The 24,684-nt window shown below is 29.5% G+C and overlaps 2 protein-coding genes across 3 annotated transcripts; both read right to left on the bottom strand.

The window, feature by feature from the left end:
* Positions 1-1,477: 1,477 nt before the first annotated feature.
* LOC111641136 (adhesion G-protein coupled receptor G2-like) lies at positions 1,478-3,525 on the bottom strand (the record flags this gene model as incomplete). Its single annotated transcript, XM_023387257.1, has 4 exons — positions 1,478-2,828; positions 2,901-2,970; positions 3,043-3,305; positions 3,392-3,525. Coding segments are annotated over 4 exons (1,557 nt in total), but the record flags the coding sequence as incomplete, so codon positions are not given.
* Positions 3,526-5,812: 2,287 nt separating this feature from the next.
* On the bottom strand, positions 5,813-24,598 carry LOC111641138 (adhesion G protein-coupled receptor E1-like). Of its 2 annotated transcripts, XM_023387258.1 has the most exons (17): positions 23,965-24,597; positions 16,382-16,617; positions 15,303-15,690; positions 11,560-11,844; positions 10,561-11,001; positions 10,361-10,495; positions 10,066-10,274; positions 9,858-9,995; positions 9,694-9,788; positions 8,979-9,198; positions 8,730-8,889; positions 8,538-8,669; positions 8,249-8,343; positions 7,727-7,851; positions 7,378-7,640; positions 7,236-7,305; positions 5,813-7,163 (listed from the first exon to the last, which is right to left on the bottom strand). In XM_023387258.1, exons 1-17 carry the CDS (start codon positions 24,026-24,028, stop codon positions 6,074-6,076), a joined length of 4,146 nt encoding a protein of 1,381 aa, XP_023243026.1. In that variant the 5' UTR covers positions 24,029-24,597; the 3' UTR covers positions 5,813-6,073. The 2 variants fall into 2 exon arrangements, with proteins under 2 accessions (XP_023243026.1, XP_023243027.1); XM_023387259.1 differs by lacking the exon at positions 11,560-11,844 and having other exon boundaries at positions 23,965-24,598.
* Between the last annotated feature and the right edge of the window lie 86 nt (positions 24,599-24,684).

The following is a 24,684-nucleotide window of genomic DNA, read 5'->3' as shown; positions in this document are numbered from 1 at the left end:
TAAAATGTTTATAATATACCAATTTTTTCTGTAGTATTTATTATTATTATTAATATTATTTTTTAAATCATTTATAGCTTTAATGTTTATACATTTACGTATTATAATTTTAAAAGAAAATGGAGAGTTATTGTTATAAACTGTATCATTCAGAAGATTGAAGGGGTGACTTTTAGGAGCATCCTGTTATATCGAAATAGGTTTACTAAGCGAATATATTTTTTTTTTGTTGTTTTTTTTAACTTGCCAGAGATTTGCTCACAAAATCGCACGCCATATCGCGTGTCATTTGCCAGCTTCACTAGTTCTAGTATAGTCCCCTCGGTACAAAGATATCATCCCTAGAGATAACTCCACCCAGAAGGGAATAATTTTCTGAAAGAAATTTATCAGGTGACTTTTTTTAAACCAAGATTCCATTTTGTATCTTGTCTCTTACAGTTTATGAGTTACTATTACTTGTTTTATGTATTCACATTATCTGCTTTTCTAAATATAGTATGATGTATTTTTTTCAGTTCAATTTTCAATGTGTATTAATGTGTTAACATATTACTTATAATTTAACTGATATTATTATTAAATTCAAATATTAATTAAATTAATAGTAATGTCTTTAAGATAAACTAAGATACGAATAGATTTCATGGTAGTAATTTTAATTATTTTAAAGTTTTCTCACTAGATGGAAGCACTGTAGCTTTATAAATTTTTACTGAAAAATTCTAGTATTTTCATATGATTTGTGAAAACAAACAATAAATTAGTCTGTAATATTTTTAAAACAAAAATATAAATATAATATAATTATACAATAGTTGCGTAAATTAATTTTTAGTATTTTTTTTTTATATTTGTATACATATACTATATATAATACAACTAAATTTAAACTTAAAATTTATTAAAATAGATTTGAGATATGATTAATTAATATTAATAATATAAATTTAATTCATTTACTAAATAAGTTAGAAAAACATCATACAGTATTATGTACGCGAATTTATTAAATAGCGATAAATAAATGTTAAAGTATTGGTGTCGCCATCTGATGTCAAAATTGGAAACTTACAGAAAATATTCAACTTGCTTTTTATTTTCAGTTATAAATTCTCTTATAATTGTTCTTTGTATTTTTTTTTTCAGTTTTTTTGGAGCATTTATAGAAGAAAATGATATAATTTTGCATTATTTTGCTGTGCTAACAAAGTGTGATTTCAAAAAAAGTTCTTCCCATTCAACTCTGGTGTGAAAACATTTTTTATTTGATATTTAAGATTCTAGAATATCATTCATTGTAACTGTTTTGAGTAATGCTAAAATTATAAATAAATATATATATATGTAGGAAAATACAATTAGTTTTCATATAATTTAAAATTTATTATTTTTTGCTTGACTGAACTTCCGATACTCAAAGTACATTCAATAAATGGAGATGATACATATCCAAAAATGTTAATAACTGCATGACAAGAAGGTTAAAAACAATTTAATTTCTAATTAAATCTTTACATCGAATTTCTTGCATTTACTAATTAGTAGTATTTTTTAAACGAGATTATAACAAATATATAATAGGACTTTTTATCCACCTGTTCTGTACATTGCCTCTTCGAGAGGACTATGGGTAGGTGAGTATATAATTTAAAGTCAGCTTATGAATATGTCACCTGAATAATACTGCCAATCTTTGGACTAATTCACGAGAGAAATACATCCCTCATTTCAGTTTTTATAGTTCTGTACGTTCTTCTGTGCTGTCCATTCTAGTTTGGGTCGTGATTTCATTTCGGTTATCTTCATTCGATTCTTTTGACTTGACTGATAATTTTTTCTTCTCATTTCGTGTTTGTGGCATCTGTTCTGTGGGAGCAGGACTTTCAGCAACACTACTCTGTTCTGTGTGGGGAGATTCTGCAAGAAGCGAAGCAGTGGGTGTATCTCTCTGTCCTTCCCTTCCTGTTAAGAAAGTAGTGACAGTCCTCTGAAGAGTATTTCTTTTTTCCAATTCTTGACTAAAATAATCGGGTCGCTCCAAAAGACTTTTATACACATCGGAAGGATGCGAATTGTCTAATACTTTCTCTTGTTCTTCTTCATCTATATAAACAATTGTAGGATCATTAAGAGGAGGAGGAAGATCTCTAGAATTTCTGGCATAAGTAGTCCCATATAAACCAGTATTGTTTGATTTTCGTTTTGGTTCCTTTTGCTGAACATTGTTTTTAGCAGTGGTGACAGTCCCCAAACAAGGAAACTTCAGTGGCAATGATCTGCTTGATTCTTTTTCCGAATTCCAATAATTAGTATTGAAGACAATAGCGTTTGTATTCTCGCTACTGTTTAGACGACTAGATGTTGAACAACCGTTTTGTTTTTGACTGGAATTTGAATTTGCGTACCATGAGCCTCCAGGAGGAGAAACACCACGATGTCGTTTTAAAGTGCCAGTAGATATTAATTGTTTCCAAGCACATCTAGCTTCTGGATATAACAAACATCTGACGATGAAAATCAATAGCCCTTGAAGAGAATTTGCAATACAGAAAATATATTGAAATATTAACTTCACTTGTTTCACGGCTAGAGCTCCAAATACCCAAGTTATTCCTAAAAGCACCATAACAGTAAACGCACCACGGATCTGAGCAATTGTGACAGTTCCTCTCTTTTTCGTTGCTCCTGGTTTGGAGTTCATGCGAGGAGTAAATAATACTCGACTCACCATAATGAATACAATTAAATTTACAGATAAAATAAGACAAGACGGTCCAAGAAGAGAAATATAATAGACATATGGGTTTTCTGGAGACAACATACAGCTGAAATAAAATGTAACTTATATTAAACAACCTTAAAACACATCCAAACAAAGTTTTTGCAAGAATACTTACTACTCATTTGGATTTTCGTAATATTTTAAATTTATTCCTGCTGTTATGGCCACAATGATAAATGGAATTCCTGAAAATACAAAAAAATTTATGAGCTTGGAAATGACAACTCGCAAATGTTTTTTACGTAAATAAAACTTACCCCAAGCAACAATGAACCTTTTTAACATAAAACGAGTTTCTACTGATGCAAATACATGAATTAATAATTGGTAGATATTTATAGCTTCTACGCACATCCAAGATAAAGTGGTTAGAACAAAATAATGGATGAATATGGCTGATATTGTACACAATTCTTTACGAAAAAGTGGAATAGAGTTGGCTAGAAACGATAGATTCATTAAAAGCATAGAGATGCAGAGATTGAGCAAGATTTTTCCGGAATGATCCTTATTCAAACACCTGCAAAATAATAATAATAATAATAATAATAATTAATTATATAGTTCACATTAATATAGCAATTAAAACTTGAGTTGTATTCATACCTGAACAGAGAATAAGTAATGATAGTTAGGAATAATCCAAAAACAGATAATCCACATCCGATATAAGAAATAAGAGAAAGAGCTTTTCGATGCACTTCGGATATAGTTGTATTTGGTTCAGGATCCTGCAAAATAATTTTATTTTAAATAGAAAAAATTTATTACGTCGCGCGTGTTTGGAAAAAAAAAAACAAAAGTAAATTCAACACAACGTAGTAAAAAATAAGTGTATACGTCTTTAAATAACTTCCGCGATTTAAAAGTATGCGCGAGGTATTAATTATGCCCTTTAGCTATTCGATATTCTCGGCGTGAGTGTCACATTGGGGACACAGAGTACGCGCTTACTGCTCTTTCCCGATGTTGTGTAGCAACTTCGGTGTAGTTGTCGTCCCTGTAGCTTGTTACCTGTGCGACTTCAATAGTATTATTTCACCGCGTAAACAAGCTGTTTTAATTATATATATAGCACGCCATATCGCGTGTCATTTGCCAGCTTCACTAGTTCTAGTATAGTCCCCTCGGTACAAAGATATCATCCCTAGAGATAACTCCACCCAGAAGGGAATAATTTTCTGAAAGAAATTTATCAGGTGACTTTTTTTAAACCAAGATTCCATTTTGTATCTTGTCTCTTACAGTTTATGAGTTACTATTACTTGTTTTATGTATTCACATTATCTGCTTTTCTAAATATAGTATGATGTATTTTTTTCAGTTCAATTTTCAATGTGTATTAATGTGTTAACATATTACTTATAATTTAACTGATATTATTATTAAATTCAAATATTAATTAAATTAATAGTAATGTCTTTAAGATAAACTAAGATACGAATACATTTTAAGAGTGCCCGAGGTGTGCAACCGCCGACGTTTATTTAGGCCTAGCTGGCTGGAGAGAAAACACCTTGGCGTTGTGAAGGANAAATTGCATGCAACTAAATAAAATATTTAATTCCGTTATATTAATTTAGTCGAGATTTTATTATTTTTTTTTTTTAATGAAGTTTTTAAAAGGAAAACCTAACTGTAAGTATGTTTAGTTTTTTAATCTTTTACAATCTTTGCAAAGAAAAACAAAAATAAAAATGCATAATTAAAATTTATCTAGGAAGGATAACTTAAGTATTTTTTGCAGTTTTTAATTACTACATTTATTAGACTTATTTTAGTTTTTATATCTGAGTGGATTCATAAGATGAAGTGCTGCATTTAACTTAAAACGTTCAAAATAATTATATCCGAATAATCTAAGTGTATAGTTGCAAAAATTAATGAACTTATTCGGATAATTTTAATAGAGAAAAACAATTAAAAATGCTGACGTTTTTCTTTGTTTTTTGCGTTCGAATCCGTTACTAAAAGATGTTTAGAGTAGGTTGCTCCCATCTTTGAACGTTAGTGCTTTCTTATATATATATGTAAAAAAAAAAAAAACACTTATAAATAATCCTTTCCACTTCATTTGAAAACTTCAATCAAATTCTCCCTGGAACAATTCTTGATCGTTTTAAAAAAATCTAACTAAAAACATCTTCGGACGAGAAATCGATAATTTAACAAAGACTCGCAGATTCTCCAGTTTAGCGACTGAAGTTATCTGTTTGCCCTGGTGTAAATTATAACCTGTGTTTAATAAAAGTGTTTAGGGACGTTTTAAAGTAGGTGCTAGTACTTATCACAACATAAAAGCTGTTTCTAAATCCTAATAGTTGTGACAAATTTGCGTTTCCTTCAATATAATCCTGAAGAAGGGACAATGTCCCATCTTTGGAGGAGGGCAACAAAAAAAAAAGAAAAAAAAATCTATAATGATTATTATTTTAATAAATGAATAAATAATAAATTTGTCATCTTTTATTTTAAAATTTAAATTGACGTAATAATATAAATTTAATTCATTTACTAAATAAGTTAGAAAAACATCATACAGTATTATGTACGCGAATTTATTAAATAGCGATAAATAAATGTTAAAGTATTGGTGTCGCCATCTGATGTCAAAATTGGAAACTTACAGAAAATATTCAACTTGCTTTTTATTTTCAGTTATAAATTCTCTTATAATTGTTCTTTGTATTTTTTTTCAGTTTTTTTGGAGCATTTATAGAAGAAAATGATATAATTTTGCATTATTTTGCTGTGCTAACAAAGTGTGATTTCAAAAAAAGTTCTTCCCATTCAACTCTGGTGTGAAAACATTTTTTATTTGATATTTAAGATTCTAGAATATCATTCATTGTAACTGTTTTGAGTAATGCTAAAATTATAAATAAATATATATATATGTAGGAAAATACAATTAGTTTTCATATAATTTAAAATTTATTATTTTTTGCTTGACTGAACTTCCGATACTCAAAGTACATTCAATAAATGGAGATGATACATATCCAAAAATGTTAATAACTGCATGACAAGAAGGTTAAAAACAATTTAATTTCTAATTAAATCTTTACATCGAATTTCTTGCATTTACTAATTAGTAGTATTTTTTAAACGAGATTATAACAAATATATAATAGGACTTTTTATCCACCTGTTCTGTACATTGCCTCTTCGAGAGGACTATGGGTAGGTGAGTATATAATTTAAAGTCAGCTTATGAATATGTCACCTGAATAATACTGCCAATCTTTGGACTAATTCACGAGAGAAATACATCCCTCATTTCAGTTTTTATAGTTCTGTACGTTCTTCTGTGCTGTCCATTCTAGTTTGGGTCGTGATTTCATTTCGGTTATCTTCATTCGATTCTTTTGACTTGACTGATAATTTTTTCTTCTCATTTCGTGTTTGTGGCATCTGTTCTGTGGGAGCAGGACTTTCAGCAACACTACTCTGTTCTGTGTGGGGAGATTCTGCAAGAAGCGAAGCAGTGGGTGTATCTCTCTGTCCTTCCCTTCCTGTTAAGAAAGTAGTGACAGTCCTCTGAAGAGTATTTCTTTTTTCCAATTCTTGACTAAAATAATCGGGTCGCTCCAAAAGACTTTTATACACATCGGAAGGATGCGAATTGTCTAATACTTTCTCTTGTTCTTCTTCATCTATATAAACAATTGTAGGATCATTAAGAGGAGGAGGAAGATCTCTAGAATTTCTGGCATAAGTAGTCCCATATAAACCAGTATTGTTTGATTTTCGTTTTGGTTCCTTTTGCTGAACATTGTTTTTAGCAGTGGTGACAGTCCCCAAACAAGGAAACTTCAGTGGCAATGATCTGCTTGATTCTTTTTCCGAATTCCAATAATTAGTATTGAAGACAATAGCGTTTGTATTCTCGCTACTGTTTAGACGACTAGATGTTGAACAACCGTTTTGTTTTTGACTGGAATTTGAATTTGCGTACCATGAGCCTCCAGGAGGAGAAACACCACGATGTCGTTTTAAAGTGCCAGTAGATATTAATTGTTTCCAAGCACATCTAGCTTCTGGATATAACAAACATCTGACGATGAAAATCAATAGCCCTTGAAGAGAATTTGCAATACAGAAAATATATTGAAATATTAACTTCACTTGTTTCACGGCTAGAGCTCCAAATACCCAAGTTATTCCTAAAAGCACCATAACAGTAAACGCACCACGGATCTGAGCAATTGTGACAGTTCCTCTCTTTTTCGTTGCTCCTGGTTTGGAGTTCATGCGAGGAGTAAATAATACTCGACTCACCATAATGAATACAATTAAATTTACAGATAAAATAAGACAAGACGGTCCAAGAAGAGAAATATAATAGACATATGGGTTTTCTGGAGACAACATACAGCTGAAATAAAATGTAACTTATATTAAACAACCTTAAAACACATCCAAACAAAGTTTTTGCAAGAATACTTACTACTCATTTGGATTTTCGTAATATTTTAAATTTATTCCTGCTGTTATGGCCACAATGATAAATGGAATTCCTGAAAATACAAAAAAATTTATGAGCTTGGAAATGACAACTCGCAAATGTTTTTTACGTAAATAAAACTTACCCCAAGCAACAATGAACCTTTTTAACATAAAACGAGTTTCTACTGATGCAAATACATGAATTAATAATTGGTAGATATTTATAGCTTCTACGCACATCCAAGATAAAGTGGTTAGAACAAAATAATGGATGAATATGGCTGATATTGTACACAATTCTTTACGAAAAAGTGGAATAGAGTTGGCTAGAAACGATAGATTCATTAAAAGCATAGAGATGCAGAGATTGAGCAAGATTTTTCCGGAATGATCCTTATTCAAACACCTGCAAAATAATAATAATAATAATAATAATAATTAATTATATAGTTCACATTAATATAGCAATTAAAACTTGAGTTGTATTCATACCTGAACAGAGAATAAGTAATGATAGTTAGGAATAATCCAAAAACAGATAATCCACATCCGATATAAGAAATAAGAGAAAGAGCTTTTCGATGCACTTCGGATATAGTTGTATTTGGTTCAGGATCCTGCAAAATAATTTTATTTTAAATAGAAAAAATTTATTACGTCGCGCGTGTTTGGAAAAAAAAAAACAAAAGTAAATTCAACACAACGTAGTAAAAAATAAGTGTATACGTCTTTAAATAACTTCCGCGATTTAAAAGTATGCGCGAGGTATTAATTATGCCCTTTAGCTATTCGATATTCTCGGCGTGAGTGTCACATTGGGGACACAGAGTACGCGCTTACTGCTCTTTCCCGATGTTGTGTAGCAACTTCGGTGTAGTTGTCGTCCCTGTAGCTTGTTACCTGTGCGACTTCAATAGTATTATTTCACCGCGTAAACAAGCTGTTTTAATTATATATATACATATATATATACAAGTTGATTTGTTTAAAAAGACTGTTTTTTAAAAAAATTACCAAAAGAATTGAAAATGCTGTGAGATGATTAGAAAAACAGAGCGTATAATTATCAGTTTGGTTGGACCAAAGACCATCCCTCGACCATTCTTTTTCTGAAAAATAAAAGACACATGCTGCCATCTTTCGCATAATAAACAAATCATAAATTTGAAAATAAATAAATAAATATATATATATATATATCACCTTCATTATTCCAATAAACGCATGAAANACACATGCTGCCATCTTTCGCATAATAAACAAATCATAAATTTGAAAATAAATAAATAAATATATATATCACCTTCATTATTCCAATAAACGCATGAAATTGGTAAATTATAGGAAGTCGTCGCTATCCAATATTCTATTGGATCAGTTAAATTAGTTACTCGGACATTATTGATGCTCGCTTGTATTACACCACAATCCGTACCTAGAAGAAAGTTTAATTTAATTTTAATTTAAACGTTTTTGTTTGTAAATGAATACCCACAAGGTGACGCTTTCGATGCGGTGCAAGAGTTCTTTGGGCAATTTCTCTTGGGACGAAAGAATTTGTCGTTTTTGAAAGCAGTAAACTTTAAACGAATAGCATCTTTCGCTTGTTTTTGAGCTAATGTAATTACTTCCGATGAAAGAGTTATTGAGGAAAACTAAAGAGGAAAAAAAAAAGATCTTACTCATTATTTAATTTCTGTTTATTTTTTAAAATATTAATTAATTAATATGATTTTTTTTTTACCATTGTTTCAATTTCTTCACCTTCGGAAGTTCTTCTAGTTCTAATATCTTTGTGTCGAATATTTCGATAGAAAGGAGAAAAAGTAAGTAAATCTCGTGTAATTTCTGTTTTTTCATCGACTTTAGAAGCTTTAATAGCCACATTTTCTGTTTCGAAAGTGATAGTCCCTACTTCATTCAGATCGACTTTAGAAAGATACTTATCGATTGCTTCTACTAACCTAAAAGAGATTCAAAATTCATTTAGTTTTCTCGAAGAATAAAAAATACTTAGATCATGACGCGAAAAAGAAATACAGAAACCTTGACATATATTGAAATCTAGTTCGGTTAGCGGCTGTTCGCTATTCATTTCATTTTAATATGAAAATTTTATTACTTTTCCGAGATTGTTTATCGATTTTGCCAAGTAACTTTGCAAAATTTGTAAAAATGATAAAGTTTTTCAACGTTAAATGTTAAAACTGTAAGGATTTAAATTTATTTTTTATTATTTTTTTTAAAGAATTACTCGAATAAGAATAAATTACGTGCAATGAATAATTACTGGATTTGATATCGTATTATTTAATTGGTTTTTAGTTTAAAATTGATACGAGATAAGTAATAATTAACAGGAGATGATATTTATGAAGTAATAGTTTATCGGATATATTTCTAATGTTCATTTAATTTCGATACTATAAAATTTTATGATAGTTTTAAAATGGACTTACTTTCCAGTATTAGTGCCATCTTGATCTCCTGAATCTAGAACAGTTTGATTGACGGCCATTACGTTGCTAATGACGGAAAACATGCTAAATGCTATCTACATGTTCGTAAAACTAAATTAATAAAAATGTATTACATTTGGTGTACAGTAAAATTTCAATCTTACCGATTCATCTTTTACTGCATAATCGACTACATTTTGAATTTGTTCTGCGGTAGAAGCTAACTTTTCTGCGTTTAAGTTATTAGGATCTTCTGTCATTAATTGCAGTTTTCCTGTGATATCTTCTGCGATTTTAAATCCCTGAAAAATATAATTAATTATATTCAGTTTGCGTAATAGAATTTTTAATATAATGAAAATGTTAACGTGCCTTTTCTCTACATTTCTCTGTATCTATCTTTCCCCAGACTACTGTATTGTTTTCTAATAATTTGCATTTTCTTTTGGCGTGTCCTGTGCCGTTTAAAGAGGAGATAGTTCCATATGGACAGTCTAGATAAGCTGTTTTTCCATGAGGTGTGTCTTTCCATTCAAACTTTCCTTTATCCTTTAATGTAATAACTTCTGATGGGCAACGAACTGAAATAAAATATAAATATAATAAATAATACACATATGATTTGAGAATAAATTTATAACATTTTCCGGAATTGTTAAAAACTTACTTATATGCTGGCATCTTCTTCCTCTGTAACCAGATACACAGTCACATTTATAGGAATTGACACCATCAGTGCATGTCCCTCCATTTTCACACGGATTTAATGAACATTCGTTAAAATCCGTTTCGCATAATTTACCTTTGAAATTCAAGACATTTAAACCATTTCTTATATGTTAATAAAAATTTCATATATTCTCTTACCTGTAAATCCAGGATTGCATCTACATTGAAAATCAGTATCTGAAATGTTTCTGCAAACGCCATTTATACATGGACTAGATATACAGGGATCGTAATATTGGCATTTGCTACCATAATATCCCATTGAGCATAGGCAATGATAAGTGTGAGTCTGTTTGCTTTCGCATTTTCCGTTATTCTGGCAAGGAGAGGGACGAATGGCACAAGGATTGAAAATATTACAGGAGTTTCCGGAGAAGCCACTAGCGCATTGACATTCGTACATAGAGTCAGATATGTTTCTGCAAGTTCCATAATTTTCGCAGGGATTTAAAGAACAAGGATCGAATCTGTCACAATTGAAACCGTAATATCCTGTTTCGCAATGACATATATAACCAGGTTGATGATTGATCGATTGGCATTTGCCATTTCTACATACAGCTATTCGACGTTCACAAACTGAAAATAAATAAATATATTACTATTACCAAAAGATTCAATTTTAGAAATCACTTATAGATATTTCTTTACAGTGTGATTTGTTCGTAATAATCTATTTATTCTATAGTTAAAATTTAGAGAATTATACTAATATACACTATAAATTATTTAATGCTTAAACTTTGAAAATAAATATTTCTTTGATTAATTCTCTATCTTTTTTAGTAACTAAAAAACAAAATAATTAAATTAAAATATTTATAATATTACTTTGGAATCATTAAACTAGAAAATATCGAATTTGTAATTGGACATTTGAAATTTTTAGGATTATAAAAAATATATGTCCCTGTATCAGTAATTGGGATAAATATATAATATTCCGATTTATCTATTCATTTTTGAAGTCATTAATCATAAAAGAAGAATAAGAAAGCGAATCTAACTACACATTAACGATATAAAATATTAATGTGGATAGATAATAGTCACTTTATGTTGCCTAAATGGTTTGTGTTTTTGCAAAGAATAAAATTTAAAAAGAAAAAATCGGGGTGGAGATAGTTAAGTCCTTACAATTTGGTCTGGTGCCAAAGGGAACGATATCACTTCCCAGTCCTGTTTCATTCATATTCCATGCGTAGAGACGGAATTGGTAATCTGTCCAAGGACTAACATTTTCTAAGAGTGTACAGACAGAACTGGCGTTGGTGGTTATATTGACTTGTGAAGGTGACGCATCCAGCCGTTTTGCTTCATGGTACCTGACTAGATATCCGTTCACCTGTCCATAATTCGGACGCTTCCAACATATTTTTACAGATGTCTCGGTAGTATTGCCAACCGTAACATCTATCGGCTCTGAAAAATCAAATAAAACCATTTAAATTTTCATTCATTTTCCCTCCCTCTATTTGTTAATTATTGTCTGACAGAAGAAAATTTAATGGGAGGAATTGTATACGAATAGAACATACATAAAAATAAATCTATAATATCTACCCATGTTATCAGATTATTATCATTTCGAGTTTGTCCTATGCTTAAGGGTAAAGAATATTATCGTTATTTAGATAAGCTTCGTGGAAATTTAGATATACAGTTGTACTGTACTTTTCGTGTTTTTTTAAGTCATGATTTTTAAAAGTGCTCTTTCTACTTCTAACGTTTATTCTAGCAGAATTAATATAATTTATTTTAATAGAAGACACCTGTAAAATTTATATTATCAGTGAGGGGGCGAGTGCTATGACAGATAAATATAAACTGTATAAATTATACTAAAATGTCTTTCAGCATTTATTTTAAAATGTAGGTTTATTCAAAGTCCGATCGTTATTTTATTTCAGAGTTATTTTTATGAATAAGTTATTTAACATAAAATATCTATTTTATACGTAATTATAAGTAAAATAGAATTTTTCGAATTCAAAAACTGTTTTATGATGGTAAATTTTGTAGTTATTTAAATTGTCAAATCAGTATTTCCTTGCATAGAAGAGTAAAGTTAATGAGGAAGTCAATTTTGCAGAAAAAAATAATAAATTTAAATTGAATAATTATGTGAATTTAATTGTAGATATTATAATTTCAAGGAATAAATTTTCTCAAATAAACATAACTGAAGTAATATTTTAATTAATATCCAATGATTCTTAAATACTAACATCGATTAATATTCTAAACGTCTTCATTTATATTTTATTTAATGAAGTCTCTAACTAAGACGTTTTATATTTGGAATTAATCGATTTAAATTTTATTATTAAAAATTTAAATATATTCAATTGAGAATTAGACATGTTAACTTCTTCGTGCTTAAAACAGAGAATATTTTTACATAATAATTTATTTGAATGCGTGTTGTTATCATTCTTTTATATGTATTTTAAATGGGTTTCTATTTTCTGGAAAAATTAAATACTTCGTTCTGATAAACATTACTTAAATTGATTAAACAATAAAGAAATAAGGATACTTTAAGCATTAATCCCTTGTGCCTAACTAATACACTTAAAAGTAATTAAAATAATTCATAAGACTGAATTTTTTTTTAATCTGCATTGTTTCAGTAAGTCGAGATGTATGTGAAAAAAATATATTTTTAAAATAATTGATGTAATTTTATTGGTAGATACAGTATATTTGAACCATTCACAATACAATTTGACTAGTTATGAAGTAATATTGTTTGTCTAATTCGATATTAGTTATTTAGTTTACTTTATAACTTACGAAACAATGTATCATATGAAAATAACTTTAGTATCAAATATACAATAAACGAAATAATTGTTTGTTGAAACAAATATACAACATTGCTTCACAATCAACTCATGTTCTAAACATCTGAGAATTAATGTATTTTTATTATTAATTTATAAAACTATGCTGCAAGAAATATCTATCATTGAGGCATATTTTACTATACTCAATGTCTAAACTTATTTGATATACCGTTTGTATTTATTGCTACCATTTTCGTCGTATTAATATTACAATTACATTTACATGGATACTAATTTAGGCTAGTGTATATAATTACCAGTAATACAAACTAATCTATGAAAGATTATAATACGAGCGAAATGGATTATCAGAAACAATGAATACATTTAAATGATTTTACAAAATAAGTTTAATATACTAAATTCTATTAAGCTATTAGTTTAATTTCTATAAATTTTTAAACCGTTTCTATATTAATTAAGTCATATTTTTAAGAAATTTATTTTCGTCAAATGCAATTTTGCTCTTTACATAATTTATAAATATATTATAGTTGACGGTTTAGCAATTTGAATAAGTTTCATAAGGCTAATTATTTTACTTATAAATTATTTATTTTAATTTATTTGCAAATAGAGCAATTCATAAATATTCAACTTTATATATTGCAGGCATTTATATAAAAGTTTTTCGATGGATAAAATCTTAAATATTAGAAAATACACGTAAAAAATTGTTGTTATATATCTTAATATTATATTATAATTGATTAAATAGAAGATAATTATCATTTAAAAATTCAAAATCTTCAGTTTATTGATTCCAATATTTTATCTAGAAAAAGTAAATACAGTAATTATNGTTTTAATAGAGAAGTTACGGCCGAAGTTTTCATCTCTCAAACGTGAACGTCGAACGTCGAGCGCCGCTTACAAGATAGCGGCGCTCGACGTTCGACGTTCACGTTTGAGAAATAAAAACTTCGGCCGTAACTTCTCTATTAAAACGATTTCTCGATTCAAAATCTACAATAATAAGAAATATTTCATTTAGATTCATTAGGCATTAATCTATTGGTTACCATTATTATAATTTAGTTGCAAAATAATGTAAAAAATTACACAGAAGGATAAACATTAATTTACTTTTTATTATCAGTGAGCGGGTCAAAAGTTATTAATTAAAGATTTAAAAACGTAATGTAGTTAAAGTTTTAATTGCTGTTCAATGTATTGAATTACAGTCCAGCGATAACAGACTTTTTCTCTGTTAATGAGAGATTGAGATTCATTATCGACCAAAGTTTACTTAGTTTTATTTTGTATGTTTTGTTGTATTCTATTTTTACGTACTTTAATTTCAATAACATTATATGATTTTATCTCGAATATAATTATTTCCAATTATAATTATCCACGAATCAAAAGTATACGAGAATTCGTCTTCTGATAAAGCTGTATTAAATCTAACTAAATCTATTAATAAATGATATGTAATAATTGTATTAAAAAAAATACTAAAAAATATATTTTTAACGTATTATTTATTTATATAATAATGTAATTTTTCCAAACTTCCCAAACAACTATATTTACAGTAACATTTTTTTTATTATAAACATTGATTATTTACCACAAATAAATAAAGATGTATTATTTCGAAAATAATAATAATAATAATTTCTTAAATAATTAAAATTTTATATATTTAAACTTCTTTTTAATAATGAAATTCTGTTGGTGATGTTAATTTTATTTTGTAATTCATTCAAATTAAGAGTAATCATTTCCAGTGTAAATGTTGCTGTAGCAACATTACTGGAAAGTTGTTAAAAAGAGACAAGGCATTTATTTCTAGAATTGTATAAGCCTACACGCCTTTGCGTTGTTGCACATCAATCCCAATTGACATATTTAACATATACTTAAAAGGAACCATGTCGACATTCTAACAATACTTGAAACAGGATACGCCTACTTGAGGTTTTTAAGCTTTACGTTTATTATTAAATCATTGTAATTCTGGAAATTTAATTATTTTATCTTTTATTTTAAAAGAAATTTCAGTAATTCTTTATCACCTTGGCTCACCTGATATAGTCTTGATTAGAATTTCTACAAAAGTTTCGGAAGTTCTTTTAGGAGATCCTCCATCTTCGGCAAATACTCTAAAAAGAAGTTTTTTAGGAGCTTTGTTTAATTTTTTTCGTACAAGTATATCCCCAGTATTTTCGTTTAATGCAAAGTATGAGCTGGCTTCGTTTCTTTCCATTGTATAATAAATTTCTTTATTATATTTAACAGGATCTTTGTCGTTAGCTTTAACTTGAAGCACTAAAGTTCCACCAGATACTTCTGTGTGTAATTCTGCTCGATAAAGAGATTTTTCGAATTTTGGTATAAAAGTGTTATAAACTGTAACGTAAATATCCATCTGCAATAATCGTGTTTCGCCCTGATGAATTGCCACAATAATTATCTGTAATAAGTAATAGAATTATTAATTATTCGTTTGTTTGCAAAATTCAATTACAGAAATACGTGTAAAATATTAGCATATTTTAACTAAACATCTAATTAGAATCGTCTTCAAACCATAAAAATTATTAAAACTAATAAGAAATCCTCTAAGCCGTGTCATTGACCCTCAGAGATATCGAAATTATTAAAATACTTGAACAAATTTCTAATTATTAATTCGGATAAGGTTCAGCTGGCCGTGTATGGTATTTAACAATTAATATTTGGCCTCCCGCCACAACCGAATTAACAGTTTAGAACAGATATTCGATTAATTATCCTCTTCTTAGTAAAAGGTTTCAAGGTCAATCGAATTCAAGCGGGGTTAATTAATTTCAGTAACACGGTGGCGTGATAAATATATCAAATAACCTCTGACATACCACATTAGGAATACTAATCATTTTATCTATTGTTTAATCGGTCGGTCTTGAACCCTCAGGTTATTTTAAACATCTTGGGCTGAACCTGTTAAAATGGGGTTAAACCTTCACCTAGTTCCCTTTCATCATATTACTTTAATCGTTTTGAAATAAAGTTTTATTCAATGCAAATGAAAAATTAAATATTAATACTTAATACTCGTGTAGACTATCGCTGTTACAACCGATAATAATTACGAGCCATATTGAATTTTTATTGATAGTTACCTCGTAAGAGTCTCCCGCTTTCTTATCGATAGTTTTTTTGGTGCTTAAGTTACCAGTCGATGAATCGAGCTGAAAGTAAGCATAGTCACGGACTTCGATTAACGTGTACGATACATCTTGTAACGATCCCTCAGATCCTTCAGGGTTAAATGTGTACACAGTTGTAACGTAAGTACCGGCTGGCGCTTTTTCGTATATTCTAGGTTTGTGGAAGCCATCTCTGAATTTGATTCCACCTAAAATAGATACAGCAATATTTAAAAGTAATTTATAATAATTGTATTTTCATTATTTAGAATTTTAGAAGTTATCCAATTAGATTAGAAAAAAATCAATGACGGTAACTGCATGAGATCACCAAAAGTTAGGCAATTATGATAGCAACACGGAAGTTCAAGTTATGAAAAAAAAAAAGAAGTTATTCGATTAATTTTTTCTGTTGATGCGTAAATGCCACAAAATTCAAATTCGAAAGTTAAATCTCCAAACCACGGAAGAACGAATTCGACCGATAATTATCTTGATAGTGAGAAATGAGGACAATATTTCAACCGACGAAGATTGCAATTTAAAATGACATTGTTCCCGTTGTAACAGTAGAGAATAAAAAGTCGATATATCGAAATAACTAAAGAAAGAAAGATAGGCTTTAGTAGCGTTGATAATTTTTAATATTAATGCAAAGAAACTTATCTTGAAAATGAACATTTCAAAAATTGAAAGTTTAATAAGTTGAAAAGCTTTGTATTAATGATACCCAGTTGAGTTTCTTGTTATTTTCTGCTTTAAATAAATTGCTTAACACTGAAAATACCACTCAGTACATCATTAGAGACACCAAACAATTTATTAGGCCCGTAATTGTTTCGGATTTTTAAAAATCTCTTCTGTATTATCTCTTCTTATCGTTTGTGTCAGTCAGAAGCAGCCATCCTTTAATACATTTTGCAAACTATCTGACAATGCTGTAAATCAAAAAGTTATTTATCCCGACCCATAATAGCTTCGAGATTTTCAGATGATCTGATGATTTCTTCTATCACGATTTATAATTTAAGAAAGATTTATATTGCTTTTCAAGCCGAAAATTTGAATAATTTCAACTTGAAACATGTTATAAATCCAGTATACTCTTTCACACTTATGTAATGATTAATGTCGAATAAATAAAATAACAGTTATATTAATCAAATGTTAATCGCTATATTGTTCTATACGTTAAACTTTATATACTATGATTAATTCTAAATTAGTTTTTGAGTAGTTTATAGAAAGTAAATCCCCGTGTAGTATGCTGTTATTTCGAGGGATGTATTGTTCGATATTTCTTCTCCCCTATATTATTTTTCATCTGTATGACTCACCACGAAGGGAGAAAGAAGCTTTTGATTTTTTCATTTGTTACTGTCTAAGTGAGTTAGAAGATCTATAACTGCACTTTCAATAAAAAATTCAATAGAGAAAGTTACTTTATTAGTAATTAGAAAACTTCTGCTCTTAACTAATTTTTGCCAGTCTACAAGTAGGATACTCTTAGAATCGATGATACTTCGGTAATAATAATATTACATCTCAGCTTAAAATATTCCATGTAATCATACATTATGAGCATCGTTCGTTAATTTCTTACCGGGATGTTCGATAAGATTGAACTCTAATAGCATCCACGGAGATAAAAGCAATTAAAGTGTTATCTTGCTTCACAGTATAAGAACTACAGGGCGGTTTCCCGGAAGAAAATTACCTATTAAGAGATTGTGCATTTAATCATAAATTAATAAATTTAAAATACTTATAATCGAAATTGTATTTTATAAATTGTAGAAAATGAATATTTAAAAAATTTATTTAATTTGATTGGTTTATTCAGCCTACATTTTCTAATTACGATTTTATAGGATTGATATCAATTATAATTGAGAAAATTTCGTTGAAATCGTCATGTAAAATTTTAAAAAAAGTATAGGTTTTAATACAAGGAACATTCAGCGATTTTATTAAATGTTATCGTAAAATGGCATATAGTAAACAGTTTGGAGATATGTTTACCCACTAATCACACATGCTGCATTTATAATAGAATTCAAAATTATAGTTACATATAATTTCAAGCCATTATCAACACAATGCATTGTATCTATATATAGTATGAAACCCAACGAACCAATATTAACACGTCAGGTTAATTTAACGAGTTAACTATAGAAGTGGATACGTGTTAAAGAATCGAACTATTTGATTAACTACAAGTGAGAAAAGTTATCGACTGATCTCAAGAGCGAAATGGAAACAACACGCTTTAGATAGTTGTTAACGAGTAGCAGATGCAACGTGTATCTGTGCAGTAGTACAGTTCTGCCCATTGACCCTTTTAATTATGATAATAAGATTCGAAAGTTTACAAATGTAGGATTCTCTGAAGTTTGGTAGCAGAGAAAGTGAGATCGAAAGGTGAGGAGAACACTGAACTCTCTTCTAACACAATTTAACTGCAGAAAATAATTTAAAATCCTATTTGATGTATAGTGAAAGTCAGATTTTGGAATCTAACCATTGATCCACATAAAAAATAATTGGCAAAAAATGCTGCCAGTACATAAAAGTTCAGTTTTCCGAAATGGAATATAACAATACAGAATAACGGAATACACTACATTAAGCATGACAAGTCACTGAACATATGCGATAAGCAATGTGACAGATGAGTCAGAGACCAGCGAACCTTACGACATTACGACAATTACCGACTCTTCTTTTAAAAATACCCTCCCTGTGACGTCACAAAGCACGTGACGGGTCGACTTTCCGTCCGTATCGATTGTGTTTCAGCTGAAAATAAACCCGATCAAAGTCTTACAAGAGTATGATTTATGGAAATAATTGGATGTTGCCTGTGATGTGCCCTGCAAATGGCTTCTTCATTATTCAAGGGATTCGGCCACGCCCTCGAATAGGGACTAGGGATTTTCGTGACTAGAACTAATATGTCCTGCAAAACTTCTCGTCAATATGTCTTGTAAAGAGGTGACGTCATCACTAGGGAAGAGGCGATGATTACGTGATCCTATTGTAGCTGTTTGACAAATAGGATTAGTTTTCGTTTTGTAGAGATGGAAACCGTTCACTTCGATCATCTATTTTAATAGGGAGGATTTTTCCAATGGCGGTTAGTCATTAGAAAACTGCATTCGAATCCTTAACTTAAAAGATAGTCATTTTCTGACATTGCCACCGTCGCAATACTCCGTTTAATTTTAACAATGTGTGATCATAAGTTCTAACACTTCGCATCGACATTTCTAACTTTTTATGAGGGAAAAAAAATATATGTTTCTGCTATCATTTCATAAATTTAAGCAGCCAGTAGGATAAAATTGTTTATATATGTTTGTAGTTTAATCTATTGTTTACTGATATTTTTATCTTCCATTTTATCATCATTTGAGGAATTATTTATATTTCAAGTCTTTACTGGAGTTTTGGTAATTTCTGTTTATGCTTAATCGATAAACAATTCTATTTGTTATTAGAAAAAACACTTCTATTTTTTTTTTTTTTTTTTTTTCTCTTTATTTATAGATCTTCCATGAAGTAACGAATATCAACTGATGTAAATCATTCCGTTTTCTCAAATAAATTAAAATAGAGCATTTAAGATTGATTTCATAAGAATCCAACTTTTATGAAATATTTCCTACTTGATTTATTTATAAGTTACCCAAAAGTCAACAAAACAGTTGCAAAACTCCGTTCACTTTTGACAGAATCGAATTTAGTAAATTTGCAAATTGATAAATATTTTACAAATCTATCTTCGAAAATTTCTTTTTTAAGATAGTTTTTTTGTATAGAAATTATTTGTCAAAAGAAGAAAAATGGAAGCTAATATATTTTCTTACATTTTTTATGCCATATTTCTAAATTTTTAAGCCAGATTTCGCTAGAGAGAGAGAGAGAGAGAGAGGAGGGATGAAGAGAGGAGAGTGATCTTTCTATAGTTTCTTATGGAATTATTTCCAGTAATACATTCATTATTATTACATTTTAATAAGATAGAAAGACTAATTAAAGCATCTTTTCTAAAATATAATTGTTATCAATCAGTCTTTAAGTTGTATATATAAAAGTTATTTATTTATCAAAGGATAACGTATTTGTTATTTCTAGATTATCTTCGAAGTAGGACTAGTCTATTATTTAATCCACTTCAATCTCTTAATTGATCGCTAAAGCTAATTTAATAAAAGTCACTAATGGATTCGACTTGAATTGTAGGTGTTAGGTTCGACCTGAATTTTCACATTCAAGTATTTAATACATTAATTTAAAATATTATGAAAGGGTATTAAAAAAAAAAACGTGTAATTTTAACCGGAGACGTATTGAATTTAATTAATCGATTAACGTCGTCCTACACTACTTTTATGCATGTAATGAATTATATTTAATTAATATATTCATTTATAATTTCGTCTCTTATTTTTTCTCTTCTCTCGTCTTTCGTGTAACAAAATCCGAGTTATAAAGTGTGATTGCCTTTCTTATATTTGCAGTTCTAGATGAGATTTCGCTTCACTTGTTGACTCTTGTACCATGATTTCTTTTCTCGTTTACACATTGGTTGACAGATACGTTAACTTAATTTAAACTGGTAACTATGGTTATCGAAATCAATGACCAATTACTAGTGTTGGATCAACATGATTAATCATGGACGTCGTTAAATAGTCGATTTTCTTGTTGATAAGAATACTTACTAACAAATTAAATATATATAAATGTAATTTATCTGCCGAGTTTGAACCTTTAGATTACAATAGTTATAGATTTAAGTTTTAAAGCGGCTTCAAAATAAATCCTTGCATTAAAAGTTTCAGTTTTTTTTTTTGTTTATTTATGAATATTATATCTAGAGTTGAGTCATTTAATACTCAAGAAAGAGAGTTTTATTTAAAGTTTAGATTAAGGCTCTATATTCGGTTACTGAATAAACTATGTGTGTAGTCTATTAGTCATCCGTTTTGTCAGTAACATATCTCACTTACGCAACAGGTAAACATATATCAAAGAATGATTGTCAAAGTACATCCCCAAGTGACGAATTTTGACGTACGACAAATCGCATTTGGTCAAAGGTTTGATTGGAAAAAAATATCTTAAACGTTGATTCACAGATAGCAACTCCTACGCATTCAATAATTTTAAGACCAAAAGGGATCGAATTTGTGACAAACAGTCCCATGGAGGGTACAGTACAATGCATCTGTTGTCCAAAAATTTGTCAACTTCTATTTTTTTATAAAGAACAATAAATCAACGAAGCAAAGCGATAGCAAAGTTTTTTATTTTAATTTTCACCAGACCTAAGCTTTTAAAGTGGTTAAAAGAAATCGTTAAAATGATTAAAAACGAAATTAAAACTGACTATTGTACATCCGTCTTTTTAAAAATAATGTGTATTTTAGGCTATTTATATATTCTTTCTGACAGCTACATATCATCTACGGCAGTAAAGCCAAAATTGACACTGTCATAACTGGACTGAAACACATGATTACTCAAGTTGACCCGTGTGGTCGATGACAAGTTGGAAGAAGTTTTGGGATAAAGTCGACTAATGGATGAGAACTTCTCAAGATAGGAATTAAGAGTTACAGTGCCGCACACACCCAGATAATAATAAGTGTGTTGTCAAATAATAACAGTTCTAGAACAAGCCAAGTGGACAAAAAGCTTGTCCAATGCTTTTGTGAGAGGAATGACCGCTATTAATTTATAGTTGTATGTGTTTAGTCGGTGAACAACTGGACGATCTCGAACAATGGAACAGATTCTCTTATCTATTCACATCCGTTCATTTCGCTCATCTTTGTATTATGTGACAGCTGCTAACTTTAATCTGAGGCAGTTTCCTTTATGGATGGTTTGTGAAATATGACTTTGATGTCATGCCAGTTAATAAAAGGGCTTAAGGCTAAGAATTCATATGCTGTTAATCTTAACGGTATAGCATCTTCCTTATTTGGTCAATAGTCCTTTTAAATCTTTTAGTCAGCTTTTCTCCATTAGTCACGTTCCTTTTTGGTCACTATTTTTTTAAAAAATTGACTATAGATGATACTATTCAGGAAATCCGTTTCCTCGGAAGCACAAAAAACTATTCTGTTTGACTGGAAGTAACATTAAGCAAGACAGATAATGCGGTTAATAGAGAAACAATACTGTGATTCTTATAGACTTAATCCATCTCATTGTAATGATGAAAATTGTCGACGGCAGCTAGAAAATCGAAACCACTTGATGTAAAATCGAAATGGCCAAGCTGGCTTCTTGGTTTCTGCTAACTTTAAAACAGTTGTTTTTATTTATTTATTTTATTTCTCTGTAAGATTGCAACGAACATTTCGGATAAATTTCATAAGAATAAAATAAATATAATAATAATATACGCTATAGTATATCATAAGATTTTTCATTACAGATAAAACATGTGGCTTTATCCTGCTTCGATCGAATCTTACCACAGGATAAATGTTTACTATGTAATTAAAATGCAATGAAATGAAACTAGTTATACTCAAACTGGTTTAATTGTCAAAAGCATTGCCTACTGAGCTTTACATTTTCGCTAATGTCCTTGAATGACATTTAAATATATAGCAAATATTTTTATTAGAAAACATTATATCATTCTAATTAGGGCTTTTCAAGTCTTCGAATTTATAATCTTGGGTGGCTGTTCTATAAAAAGTACAGTTTCTTTCATTACATTTGTCCTTTTTTCCATTTAAAAAGCAAACTCATTATATAAAGCCCAGAGAAGGAGACTGAACTGTCATTAAATGCAAATAAGATCTCCATACACGTTAGACCCATTGATTACAATTTCGATTAAATTAACAGTCTCTCGGGGTAGATAACAACAAGGAATACAAGGATATAAGCTATTCTAGAAGATTCCCAGAAAAGAAAACGTTTCATATACAAATAATATTAATAAATAAGAACTATTATTAAAATAAAGTAAATTAGGGGCGAAGAAATAGCTTCCTACGCTACACTCAATGAAAGGATGTCATTAAACTTTTATAATCTCTCTTCCTAGAGAAAACAGTTTAGTTCATTAAGAATAAGGTTCTTAAAATCATTTTGTCCCTCCTTACGATTATTATTGTTTTAAACTTAAAAGTTAATATTTTTAATTTAACAGCAACAATTTTATACCGTTCTTTATCAATTGTTCACGTTTTAGCCTAAAAATTATTCTGTTTGACAGAAGTTGAAGTAGATCCTTAATGTAAAATAAAGTTAATTTTCAATTTTCGTTTGTAAGTAATGTAATGTTTGAATAATTCTAAATTATTAGCTGAATTGTAAAACCAGTAAGTTAATTTTAATCTGACAAATTCGTAAGTAGTTAAGTAGCATTCCAGACATGTTAGTTCACTTCAAATAAATCGAGAATAAACGATCCATCTCGTTTCAAATTTATAATAAAAATTACTTATCAACTATTCATTTGTGACAGAATCATTTATCAAGGTGTGTACATTATTCATCGATTCTTTTATCATAATCCTTACCTTGGCATGGTTGGAAATAAGAAAAGATTAGTCCCAAAACGATAACTTCCAGTCCGAACGACATACTTGATATTCAAACTTGTAGAAAGTATATTCCGTTACTCAACGTTGAATCTTCTCGTAAGTCCGTCCACCTTGAAAAAATCCATCTGAGAATATGCCTTCGCATGCTAGAAGCCAAAGCAGACTGAGATCACGAGTTCATTTCTGTACCAAAACTGGCGTAAGCAACACAGAATTTCCTTTTGACCAATGACAGTAAAGTCAGAGCTGCCGGCTAGTCAAACGTCAGACTCCTACCCTCTCTAGTGCTTTCCAAGTTGACAATCACGTGGTGCTACACTCCCGCCTGAACCTTGTCAGGGAGTGGTGCTGCGTGACGTCATCACTTGGCTCTTACAAATCCATTCTTCGTGTTTTCTTTTTTCCTTGTAGTAAAAAATTAAGTTGTAGCGACAACTGCAGGTGCTTCTAGTTAAATAGTTGACATTCCCAGCTTCGACTCCAGTTACTCAGTGTTGTTTGTTATTAGACGGTTGAATTGAGACTTGCTGGCTAGTCCTTGATGATAATTTGTCGATTAGTGCTAATTAAAGACAAGCGTGTTGTCTATCCGACATAAAAATTGAACTTTATACTCTACTGTTTTCGAAATTATCCGTGACTTATGAACAAATGTAAACCGTATAAAATTTCAGTAAATATTCCATTGCGAAATTT

This window comes from Centruroides sculpturatus, unplaced genomic scaffold (genome assembly GCF_000671375.1).
Source record: "Centruroides sculpturatus isolate CEXI.00-Female unplaced genomic scaffold, Cexi_2.0 scaffold1590, whole genome shotgun sequence".
Classification (NCBI taxonomy): Eukaryota; Metazoa; Arthropoda; class Arachnida; order Scorpiones; family Buthidae; genus Centruroides; species Centruroides sculpturatus.
This window is presented reverse-complemented; position numbering and strand designations above follow the sequence as displayed.